General features: G+C 42.4%; 1 protein-coding gene across 2 annotated transcripts in view; it reads right to left on the bottom strand.

Annotated features, from left to right (window-relative positions):
- PAWR (pro-apoptotic WT1 regulator) overlaps nucleotides 1-13,448 on the bottom strand; it is a 441,530-nt gene that overhangs the window by 125,724 nt on the left and 302,358 nt on the right. For both annotated transcript variants that reach the window (XM_078674246.1, XM_078674244.1), the window contains one exon: nucleotides 10,702-10,830. In XM_078674246.1, coding sequence (XP_078530372.1) covers nucleotides 10,702-10,830 — 129 coding nt within the window. The remainder of the gene's footprint in view (nucleotides 1-10,701; nucleotides 10,831-13,448) is intronic.

The raw sequence follows: 13,448 nt of genomic DNA, 5'->3' as shown, positions 1-13,448 counted from the left end.
TTAGGAATTAGCATTTACAAAACCTTGAAAATTCACTGAAAAAACCATAGGTTATACACCATATATAGTTAGGAATTAGCATTTAAAAAACCTTATTTTACTCACACAAAACCATTGAAATTCCATATATAGTTAGTTGTACTAACTATATATCGCGCACCCGCAATCCACTGCTGATCATGTCACATATTACATCATTCATGACATGGTCAGTGACATCACTGATGACATCTCTGATGACATCACTGATGACATCACTGATGACATCACTGATGACATCACTGATGACATCACTGATGACAACATCCAGTGACTGTATGTTTCTGTAAAGTTAAAATATGTCTTACATATTGAAGAATGAGTGGATGTAGAAGTGTCTGAACAAAGGATTTAGTAGGTGCATGACTGACTGTATGAGTGAGTGATTAAATGTGTCTCACTGAGTGCATGGGTTAGTGACTAAACTGTCTTAATTTGTGCATCATTATGTCTGTTGTTCTGTAAACTGCTGCATGTGTTGATCAGTAGCTATATGATTAACTATATGGGTTATTGATTGGTTGCCCAAGTATTTGTATGGGAGACTGAGAGTGTGTATGGGTGGCTGGGAGGTGTATGACTCTCTGCATAGATGTATGGGTTCAAAAGTGCATGTGGAAACAGCTGTATGGGCGGTTGACTGTGTGCATGACTGTATTGGTGAGTGAATAGATATCTCAGTGCTACATGTCAAAGTAAGTACATATGTAAAATACAGTACATGTGAGAGTTGACATATATAAATAACTGTGCATAAGAGCCAGTGAATGTGTGAGTGGCTGTATGGATCATTGTGAACTTGTATCCAGGATTGTATAAGAGAGTAAATATGTGTTAGTATATGTTTGAATAAGTAATGTGTATATCTGTATAGTTGAGGGAATGGAGGTGAGATTGTTTCTTTGCATGACTGACTAGGTGTGTGAGTAACTCCATGGATGAGTGACAGTGTGTGAGTGTCTGTATACACTGAGTGTATCTAAGGTTATATTAGAGTCTGAAGAGGTTTATCGTATTAGCACAAGAATGATGTCAAATGAGATGTCATCAGTGATGTCATCAGTGATGTCATTTGAGATGTCATCAGTGATGTCATCAGTGATGTCACTGACCATGTCATGAATGATGTAATATGTGACATGATCAGCAGTGGATTGCGGGTGCGCGATATATAGTTAGTACAACTAACTATATATGGAATTTCAATGGTTTTGTGTGAGTAAAATAAGGTTTTTTAAATGCTAATTCCTAACTATATATGGTGTATAACCTATGGTTTTTTCAGTGAATATATATATACACACACACACACACACATATTACCTACTGGCGGTCGCCAGTAGGTATATATAGTTAGGATTTTTTCTCTATGAGATTTTTGAAAATTCTATGTCAAATAACTTTGGCGTTTGTGGACGGAATTGGCTGAAATTTTCAGGAAAATGGCACATTTTGTTTCTGAGCAGCCCCTGAAAATTGGGGGGGGGTTCGTCCAGGGGGGGGGTCGAGAAAAAAGGGGGGTCCCAAAACGTGTTTTTAACATTGAGTTTTCCATAGGGCGGTTGGCCTCACTTTTAGCCCGAATGGCTGAATGGATTTGCACGAAACTTGGCAAAATTGTAGGGACTGGTAGCCCGATGTGCCTTTTGTAGGTCTCAATATATGTGCTACAGTGGATTTTGAGAAATTAACGTTTAAAAAAAGATATATATCTGTAACAGCGGACCGGGCAGCGCTCCAGTACGCGTACTTTTCGCACAAAGGAGCTTTGTGAAGCGAAGCTGATTGGTTCTCCGGCGTCTGTAAACATTCCAAACAGTCCGTAGCGGCCGCCATCTTGTCTCTCGGTAGGATCGAGAGACAAGAGGAGGCCAAAGCGAAGGGGCAAATGACCATAAGGGGGCATAGTAGATCCTCGCTGACCCCCTAGGTTTGATGTGGAGGTTTTAAAAGGGCCCCGCGGGGCAAAAAAAAAAAATAATAATAATAATCGAACGGCTGAATGGATTTGCACGAAACTTGGTAAAATATTAGGGACTGGTAGCCCGATGTGCCTTTGCTAGGTCTCAATATGTGTGCTCCAGTGGATTTTGAGAAATTAACGTTCAAAAAAAGATATATATCTGTAACAGCGCTCCGCTTCGCGTACTTTTCGCGTTACGGAGCTTTGCGAAGCTGATTGGTTCTCCGGCGTCTGTCAACATTCCAAACAGTCCGTAGCGGCCGCCATCTTGTCTCTCGGTAGGATTGAGAGACAAGAGGAGGCCAAAGCGAAGGGGGAAATGACCATAAGGGGGCATAGTAGATCCTTCCTGACCTCTTAGGTTTGATGTACCATTTTGCCAAGTTTGGTGTAATTCCGTTCAGCCATTCAGGCTGTAGACGTATGTAAATGTCCTATGGAAAATTGCATGGGGAAAACACATTTGAAAGTGTTGAAATTTAGAACCAATTAAAATGTTACTTTGGTTTTGTATTTGTGTGTGATGAAAGTTAATTGGTTATGTATATATGTCAAATGAGAGGAAACCACAGCCATTTTGTGATACTACTGTCTGAGGTACATTTGTGAGGAATTTTTGGTGGTGAATTTCTGGTGTTTGATTTACACAGTACTAACACTTCTCCTACTTTTAAAAAGGTGAGTTGTTAATTTGTAAGGGGAACTATGTTGTACACTTGAAGATAATTTGAAAAATGTTTTCTGTTATTTATTTGCAGTCCTTCTGTTATACTAAATACTTGATAAAGTTAGTTTTATATTATGTATTACTAAAAACGATAAATGAAAGTGATTATTTTTTTCTGCAATTTACAGCAAGCAATTTCAAAATAAAATGGCTCACAATGAAGAGACCGTGGCAATTTCTTTTGAATTGTCCACTACATTGATTGAAATTGAGAGCACCAATAATGAAATATTGTCACAAGGAGGAGATGACTTGTATGATTCCATTAGATTGATTGAAATGGACAGCACCAATAATGAAATATTGTCACAAGGAGATGACTTGAATGATTCCACTACATTGATTGAAATTGAGAGCACCAATAATGAAATATTGTCACAAGGAGGAGATGGCTTGTATGATTCCATTAGATTGATTGAAATGGACAGCACCAATAATGAAATATTGTCACAAGGAGGAGATGACTTGAATTATTCCACTACATTGATTGAAATTGAGAGCACCAATAATGAAATATTGTCACGAGGAGATGACTTGAATGATTCCACTACATTGATTGAAATTGACAGCACCAATAATGAAATATTGTCACAAGGAGGAGATGACTTGAATGATTTTTTTGATCAATCTGTTGATGGCGAATTTATCGAATGTTTGGAGACCATAGAGTTACAAGAATCATCATTGCAGACTTTTCATGAGGAAATTGCTGATGAGGACATGTTACTAGTTCTTTCAAATTTAGAAAATTCTGAAGAATAAATTTATATTTAGAAATCAAAAATTGTTTGAGACATTATTCATTTTTATTTTTAATTTATGAGGTTGTAGCGAAGTGATTGTAGTATAAAATGAGACTTATAGTATAGAGTGCAACATTTTTATGTTACATGGTGTTTACTCATATTTACTTCTCTTCTGCCACTATATTATCTCCAATGTGTATTTGACATCTCTTCTTCATCTCCGGCCTCCTTTCTCTCACTGTGTGTCTCCGATGCATCTTATCGCTGCTATTTTGTGTAATTACAGAAAAGAGTAAAATAAAATAGTTCGGAACGTGAAAAGGGGGCAAAGTAGAGTACCCCTCACCCCCTAGGCCTTTTTAGGCGGTCCCAAAAGGATCAGTTTCTGCTTTCCTGAGAGATTATGGTATGAGTTCCATATACCACAATAATTTGCATTACAACATGCAAGATATCTATCTCCTATTACCAACTTTGAGATATTCGCGCTAAGCGCGAATATCTCCAAAAAGTAACACCTGCCCTGAGCCGTTCTTAGCCATGTTATCCAATGGGAGGTGGATAACATGGCTAAGAGCATTAGCTCGGTAATGCATGAATATCGCTGACTTTTTAGCGATATTCATGCATTGCGGCCGTTTATTATCGCATTTGCGATAAACCTTGATAATAGCAAGGTTTATCTTCGATAATTTCTGACGATGCTTAGCGGTAAAAATTCGTTGCTAAGCATCGTTAGGGATAAATATCGCTTAACTTTGGTAATATGCACCAACGTCTGTTAACGTTCGATTCGAAGGAAATGAGGAAGTGTTGAAAAACATTGTCTGCGCCATCTTGCCTTTTTTGAAATGCCACACTTTTGTCGTGCACGGCAGCCATTTTAGATGCCTTGACCAGACCCACTCTCTGCACGCTGTCGATTCGTAGCATGGCTCCCCACCCTCGCAAGCATCTTCCCCAGGCACTGGTCACCCCCGCTCTCTGTCTTATGCATCGGCAATAAACCTCCCCCCATCTGCGCTGCTCTTCCCTGAAAATCACACTCTGTGCCCGCCCGACACCTCCCTTTCGCCCTATTCACTACCGCACCCTCTGACACTCCTCTTCCTCTGTGTCCGATTGTCCAGGCTATCACCTAGCCCTGCAGATGTAGTTTATGGCCCCAGCTGTAAAGAATCACCCCTCTTCAAAGGAGTTATAGTAGATCAAGGCCCACACCCGATGAGATCCGTCACACCACACGTGTTCCTACTATCTGAAAACCATCCTGTATTGTGATTGGGGAGGGGACCGAGCCTGAAGCGGAAGATTCCAGGAATGACTCTTTGTACATCAAAGTTTTTACAATTATGTGTCACATTAAAAATATATAGCACTCCAACAAAGTAGTAGGAATATAAAACTTTAATAACATATAAATATATACAACAAAACAAAAACAGTAAAAACATTTAAACAACGACGAGACCGTGGCAATTTCTTTTGAATTCCTGATGAGGACATGTTACTAGTTCTTTCAAATTATGAAAATTCAGAAGATGTTGCCTGGGGGTGGGTCGTCAGTAGCAGTCTGTTGTGTGAATAGTTCCAAGGCAGCAGAACGTGCTGAAATCTAGATGGCACGAAAGTGATGTCTAGTAAGTTGCCGCCCAGCAAATAACGGCGTGGGGCGCCGCGGGGTGAGTGAGTCCAGTAGGCACCACAGCTATTCTTACCGGCATTGCAGAATTACTGCTGGGGACAATGCCTGTGCTGTAGCAGGGTCACAGCAGAAACAAAAAGGATTCTGTTGAAGATGTTGTTGGTTTTCAATTTGAATACAGTTCTGGTGTCAACTGCTATGCTAATGTAGTGGTTAATGTTTTGTTTTCTCTAGAAAATGTAAAAGAGGGGGAGGCAGTCCAAAGTTCCGTTAAAAGGGCAAAGGAAAGGATCGGTGGTTTGAACTATCAGTCAAAAAGGGGAGGGGGTGCAACAATTTTTCCTACCGGGTCACACTGTGCTTTCACCGGAACTGAGGTCTGCAGGATTCTAGTAATTCAAAGTGAGGCTGGCGCCAGCATGGGAGCGCCGACGTCCCGCGGATACAGTTTCATCACTCCACGGGCGATCATGGCAGTCATTCCCCATCGGGGGTCGGAGACTCCCGCGGCTCCTCTAGAATCTTCAAGGTCGTGGAGGACTACGGTGGTGGAGTCAACCAGTGACCGGGCCATTTCTTTATGCTGGGCCCGCTCTTGCCAGGTCGACCGCCATTTTGAGAGTTCGGTAGCTACTGGCGATCGCGGGGTCAAATGAGCGGACGGGCTCCACCCTGCCGGGCGAGACGTTGCAGCATGGCCACAGTAGAAGAACCCTTTTCCGGGCGCCTGGAGCGCTGAGGGTGCAGCTGGGAAGCCTCCACCTGGGGAGTCGGGAGAGGCCTGTTCGCACCGTCTCTCCCTCCCAGTGCACCCCAGGGCGTCTCGCTTGAGATTTGTTATGGCCGGACCAGGCGATGAGGACGAGGGGGGGGGGGTCGGAGGCATGTGCAAGACATCCCCCCCCAGTGTTGTCGCAGCCATTATTCAAGAAAGAAGAAGTGTCCCGTCCGTCTTCGGGCCGGGCTTCCGGTAGATGTCGGCCGGACGCCCCTGGCTCTGGCCCCATGAACGGGTTTCTTGGTTTATCGGCTGCAGCCGGATCCCGTCGGCCTCGGCCCCCCGACCGTTGGTGGCCGGACCGGAAGAGCATGTGGCGGGACTACCTGAAACTGTCAAGGGCCACCGCGGCCGGACTGGGAGAGAGAGGGGAGGGTCGAGGAGACATTCCCCCCCCCCTGCAACTGTTCAGCGTTGTAAAGGCAATCCCCTGGCCGGGTCCCGCTGGCCTCGGCCTCTCCTCCGGCTACACCCTACGTTAGGATCTCCTGGCCGAGGCGTGGCAGCAGGACCCGCCTTATATGGGCTGCTCCCGGCTGGGCGTAGCCGCAACCCTGCCCCACCTTGGAAGTTTCCAGAGTGGGGGCGGATGTTCTACTGACTTGCATTTTCCCTAGTCTATCGATTTTTTTGGCGTGGCAGGCGGTGGGACAGCGAGGGGTGATTTGGTTTCTCTAACTGTTTTTCTGGTCTCTCACCACTGGCATATTTTAACGTTTTCTTGTTTCTAGGACATTAATAGGTTTTATCATTACGTTATGTTATCGTTTCTTTGTTCGTTGTTTAATAAAAGTTCATGTTCATCAGTGGCCTACTGATTTTCGTTTTCCTATTCTTTTCTTTCCAGGTTGTTTCATGCTAAAGTTTCTGTTAACAGGATACAGTGATCACTTCGTTATTATTGCAAATGTCCTTTTCACTAGGGGTGCTCTCTGGTCGGGCCAGATGACGTATCTCTAGTAAATGGTCCGGGTTAAACAGGTGCATCAATCAGTGGGGAGTAGATAGGCATGACATTACAACGGGGGAGAAAGGTCCGCATTACGTACCCTTTCACTATTTGCAAAGATTTTCCTACGTATATTTGCAAACAGGGAATACCTCCAAAAAGAACCAATTCCCAAACAGTCAATGTTTGGGGAAACAATCAATCAATGAGGAACGAAATAGGCACGACGTGTTAAAGGTTTGCGTTACCTACCCTTCACTATCTGCAAAGGGAGAGAGAATATTCCTATTCTTCCTCGTTTGCAGGCAGAGAAGATTCTTAAGAGAACCAACTTCGAACAATTCAATGGTCGATTCAAACAATCAACAAGGGGTACTGTGAACACAAATGAACGCCGCTTATGTACATACACATTGGTATTATCAACAGGTTGTTCCTAATGTTTCTATTTTAGGGAGGTCAAAAAGAGATCCCATTAGTGGCCTACTGATTTTGCTCGATTCCTTTTGTTTTTTTACACGATTTTTCGCTATCTGCAAAGACTAAACAGAGTATTGCGACTCTGTGCTTGTTTGTAAATAGAGAATGAACCAAAGAGAACAATCAATCAAATGGAGAGAGAAGCAGGCACGACGGATTACAACGGGGGCAAAGGCCTGCGTTAACTACCCTTCACTATCTGCAAAGAGAGAGTACTCCTAATAGAAATGAGGGGTGGGGGGCAGCATTCAAAGCAGATCAGTGTGCATAAACACGAAAATGTTTTTACTTACCACGTACTTGACATTCGACAGCTTATGATATTTGCTATTAAAAAAACATTGAAATTCACTGAAAAAACCATAGGTTATAGACCATATATAGTTAGGAATTAGCATTTACAAAACCTTGAAAATTCACTGAAAAAACCATAGGTTATAGACCATATATAGTTAGGAATTAGCATTTAAAAAACCTTATTTTACTCACACAAAACCATTGAAATTCCATATATAGTTAGTTGCACTAACTATATATCGCGCACCCGCAATCCACTGCTGATCATATTACATCATTCATGACATGGTCAGTGACATCACTGATGACATCTCAAATGACATCACTGATGACATCACTGATGACATCACTGATGACGTCTCATTTGACATCATTCTTGTGCTAATACGATAAACCTCTTCAGACTCTAATATAACCTTAGATACACTCAGTGTATACAGACACTCACACACTGCCACTCATCCATGGAGTTACTCACACACCCAGTCAGTCATGCAAAGAAACAATCTCACCTCCATTTCTTCAACTATACAGTTATACACACCTTACTTATTGAAACATATACTAACACATATTTACTCTTATACAATCCCTGATACAAGTTCACAATGATCGATACAACCACTCACTCATTCAGTGGCTCTCATGCACAGTTATTTATATATGCCAACTCTCACATGTATTGTGTTTTACATATGTACTTACTATGACATGTAGCATTGAGATATCCATTCACTCATCAATACACTCATGCACACAGTCAACTGCCCATGTAGCTGTTTCCACATGCACTCTTGAACTCATACACCTAGTGAATAAACTGCTCACACATCTATGCACAGAGTCACACACCTTCCAGCCACCCCCACACAAACTCAATCTCCCATAGAAATACTTGGGCAACCAATTAATAACACATATAGCCTCTCGTATAGCTAATGATCAACACATGCAGCAGTTTACATCACAACAGACATAATGATGCACAAATTAAGACAGTTTAGTCACTAACCCATGCATTCAGTGAGACACATTCAATCACTCACTCATACAGTCAGTCACGCACCTACTAAATCCTTCATCCAGACACTTATACATCCACTCATTCTTCAATATCTAAGACATATTTTAACTTTACAGAAACATACAGTCACTGGATGTTGTCATCAGTGATGTCATCAGTGATGTCATTTGAGATGTCATCAGTGATGTCATCAGTGATGTCATTTGAGATGTCATCAGTGATGTCATCAGTGATGTCACTGACCATGTCATGAATGATGTAATATGTGACATGATCAGCAGTGGATTGCGGGTGCGCGATATATAGTTAGTGCAACTAACTATATATGGAATTTCAATGGTTTTGTGTGAGTAAAATAAGGTTTTTTAAATGCTAATTCCTAACTATATATGGTCTATAACCTATGGTTTTTTCAGTGAATTTTCAAGGTTTTGTAAATGCTAATTCCTAACTATATATGGTCTATAACCTATGGTTTTTTCAGTGAATATATATATACACACACACATTACCCACACACTTAAAGGTCTGGCAAAGGGTTCATCAAATGCTCAAGTCAACAAAGTTAACTCCAGTTGCCAACATTATGTGATGATTATATGGACGGCTCCTTCACCAGGATTCTCTGTAAAGCACAAGAGCAAACTACGTTCAGCGCTAGGCTAGAAAACATGCAACTGTTTCAGTTCTGAACACTGTAAACTGTTTTCTCAGTACTTGTAATTGTTTCAAGATTCCAGTATCTCTCATGAACATATCACACAAAGTTTGCTAAATAAAAACAGACACAGCCCTAGTCCTTAGTTTTGTAACAAAGTGAACAAATAAGCATTGCCAGATGGCAGGCATCTGCATCACAAATCCCATCAAGACAAAAGCATGGGTTTACATGTGTACATTCTCAACAGGAGGTGGGGCGAGGTAGACTAGAAACAGTAACATGTAATACGAATTGCAACAGCCACTGGTTAGCTGGGTTGGGAGTAATACGTGGGTGCAGGAAATCAGGGGCGTCGTGAAGCCCCCGCTTTGGCAGCTACAGCAGGAGTGGGGCTCTTTTGGGCCCCATCTGTCTGCAACTCGCCAGACAATCTCTCAAAATTAACGCTATGACGAAATACACATTAACAGAAGAGTAACCGGGGTCAAATGAAAAACAAAAGGAGTAAATGGATAACAAAAATAAAGAAGTATTATTAAATAGAAGGAAGGTGAAAGGAGGGAGGGAAGGATAGAGGGATGAGTAGGTGAATAAATGAGTGGGTGGATAAGTAGGTGAAAGTGAGTTCATGGATAGGTGGCTAGAACGGTGAATAGATATGTTAAATGATAACAGAGTAAAGGGATGGGTACGTGGGTGGACAGGTGAAAGACGTACAGTGAAGGGATAGAAGGATGAGTTGGTTAAACGTTGAGTGAATGGATCGTAGATTGTGTAGTTGAGTGAAAGAATGGATGAGTCGCAGAGTGGATGGAAGGAAAATGGGTGGATGGCCTGACGAATAGATGAATTGATGGTAGGGTGGATGGATGGCAGAGTGAATGGAAGGATGCATGAATGGATGGATGTCTGAGTAGATGGATGGATGGAACATTAGATGGATTGATGGAATGAGGACAGATTGAATGATGCATGAAAGAATGAATGGTTGTAAGAATGTAAAGATGAGATAGAGGATATCAGCAAGTGGATAGAAGGATAAAGGATGAATGTATAGGTGCCTGAATGGAAGAGACAGGGGAGCTCTTCTAGGGAGGAGTCTGCTCACTTGCTTTGTCATCAGTACTTTTATGTCAAAGTGGGGGGTACTTTAATTTTCTGGCTACTCCCTTGCAGGGAATCATCGCACAAGTGAAAGCAAAGATGAAGGAGCCGAAGATTCCGCAGTCTCGGCTGGCGGTGAAATGGGCGCACAAGATAGGCATGGCTTCTCTTACATAGAGGGGATGTCGGCTAATCGTATTCCATTACACAATTTCTGGAAGGAAAATTCCTCAGAAAATGAAAGCCTTGAGGCACACCGCATTTACATCGTAATTTTGTCACTTTTACCTGCTGTAGACAGGATTCACTGGGATCCACATAAAAAGATTCGTTTTGTGTTGTGTTCTGTTGTGTGACTGTATCTGCCTTCTTGCGTTCCTTCTGTCCTCCTTCATCTTCTTCTTCGTCATCGGGACTCTAAAAATGTGAAGGGAATAAATATAAAATAAAATCATTGTGCGACAACATCTCGTGTTTACAATAAAATAAACAGCCTGCCAGGCATGAGCTCAGATAAGCAGAAGCTACACCCACCTACCCAAGCACTATATACATATCCCAAATCACTGAACCCACATACCAGGGACTGGTCATTGTTCAGGGGCACCCAGGTGCCAATAGAGCTTTCGCCTGCCAACCACACCTCTCCAGTTGGGTTTTTTCCCCCAACTGGTTTGAGACCTAGACAATTCGTGTGTGATGTGATGTGAGGGAGTGAGAGGGCAAAGTCCTACTCTCTTCCCCCTTGACCCGACTCCTGGACAGCAGAGTTTGAGTCTGCACCAGTGCTGATTACACTGTAGGCTTTGTGGAGGATGTAGATTCTACTCCTGCTCCCTGAATTGCCTTCAGAATCCCGATCAGTTGCTGGAAGGCTGTTTCGGAGTCTAGGGTCTGGACAGTGCGCCAGGGTACATGGCACACCACCTCAAGAGAGGCTATGATGTCTGCAGGCTACTGACCAGCAGCACAGGTCTGGAGGCTTCAGCTGGTCTCCATTCGTACCACTGACCCCATAGTCAACAACCTTAAACAGTACTGGAATGATGAATGGATCAACTCAAATGTACATGGTAGTAGCACACCCGTCCCACCAAAATATCTTCCATCAGGCTGCTCCAAAAGCACTGATCTATTTGGGTGAAAAGTGCTCTTAAATGGTGGTTTCCATGATCTATACTAAGTTTTTATTCACACAAGGCTACACAAATATTTGCATTGTTTAACCCTCCCCTTACACATACATCACCTGTGCTATGTATTGTGCTATACTGGAACTCCAAGGCTACGTGTTGGAGGTCAAATAGGATGGATAGCCGTGATGAGCCCTAGAGAACACCAGACTAAAGAGAAGGTGGCAGAGATTTGTGCATGGCTATGGTCAGGCCAAGAGGACTTAAACCAACCTAGAACCGTCGCCTTCAGCCTACATGGATCCAGCAGCAAACAAATGAGTTCTGTTTTATAAAGTAAAAGGGCACATGACAAGTCCCAGCAGCGAAGTGACCCAAACAAATGACTGAATCAGCAACAGAACCACATCATAATATCCGATTTGGGGAGCAAAGGGATAAATCAGAAATGCATGGATGCTAGGGTTTATGCAGAGGGAATCTACACAAGAGGCTGGCATGTTTATAGTTTGTCCAGAGAATAATTTGTTACCTGCGATGACAAATATACGTAGTGTCATTACAACATATTTTGCACAAACAATGGTTTCAAAGTCATAAAGCCAAACCTCAGACCCATTGCAAATGTGTGACGATGGCGCACGTGTTTGTTTCGTCCCTGACACACTGTATAATCTTAAGAGGTCACTATTTGATGCAGTTTGTCATTACACTTTACTTCTGCCGTTAACATCTCCTGCAGACCACTCCTGTGTGGTCCTGTACCACTGACATTACCCAAGTTACTTTGTTTATCTAGTGACTCTAATCTGGAAAAATGTTCTAAATTTGTTCACTAAGGCTCGGCGGCCTGCATAGCAAGTTCAACATTGTCTCACGTGCTATAGTCTGTACAGGTTATATTCAGGCCCTTTCTGTGCCCCATAACTCCGAATATCGCTAGACCGTGTGAACGGTAACGCTTTCTCTATCAGGGGTACCTCATACCGTCCCTTTAAGGAATGTAATCAAAGCAAATCATTTATGTTTAATGTTTGGTAACTTAATCACTGCGGTCTACAATCCATACTACTTCTACAGATTAAATCCTCAGTTGTATTGGCCGTCTTTTCACTGCTAATCCTCAAGAGTATGCCTATTAAGAAGCAGCGAGCAGGCAGTGGCAGTGACTGAGGGCGACGGATAAAAAACAACTAGAAAAAGGTGCCAGCACTGAAAAAAAACTCTGGTCCACATGTACAACCATTATTAGCAGCTGCAAATGGAGAATCGGGCCATTTGCGACTAGTAAAACAGTTTGTAGCATGTATCAGCCCTATTTTGCTAGTCGGTAAACTGTTACAGACTTGCAAAATAGGGTTTGCAAGTCGTTGTTAGGAAGGGGCGTGCCAAAGGCGTCCCTAAAAGGGAGTCGCAGGCGGATGTACAATTATTTTGCGACCGACAAGAGCAGGCAGTGTTCCTAAAAACTAATGTCTACTCTTAAAAAAATGAAACATATATTTAATTTTTCTTTTTTTTAATGCATCCCGTTTTACTTTAAGTAAAATGGGCGGCATTTCAAAAAAGAAAACCGCATTATTTAAAAAGAAGTCACAGACATGATGGTCTGCTGACAAAATCAGGTCACCATCCCTGCAGGTGCTGGCCATTCCCAATGGGTCGCAAATTGCAACCCGCCACATGAATATTAACGAGGCAGGTCCCATCCAACCCATATGGTAATTGCAAACAGTGTCAGACACTCGTGTACATTTCACATGCACACTGCAAGTCCCTAAATATCACAATTTGCATGTCGCGAAATTAAATGGCCATACAAGTACCCCTGAAACTTTTAAACAGGGCTGTAAATGACATCGTTCTTATAGCAAGTGAAGCACCAAACCGGGAGTTGTATTG

The sequence above is a fragment of the Lissotriton helveticus genome, chromosome 1_1 (assembly GCF_964261635.1).
Source record: "Lissotriton helveticus chromosome 1_1, aLisHel1.1, whole genome shotgun sequence".
Lineage (NCBI taxonomy): Eukaryota > Metazoa > Chordata > Amphibia > Caudata > Salamandridae > Lissotriton > Lissotriton helveticus.
This window is presented reverse-complemented; position numbering and strand designations above follow the sequence as displayed.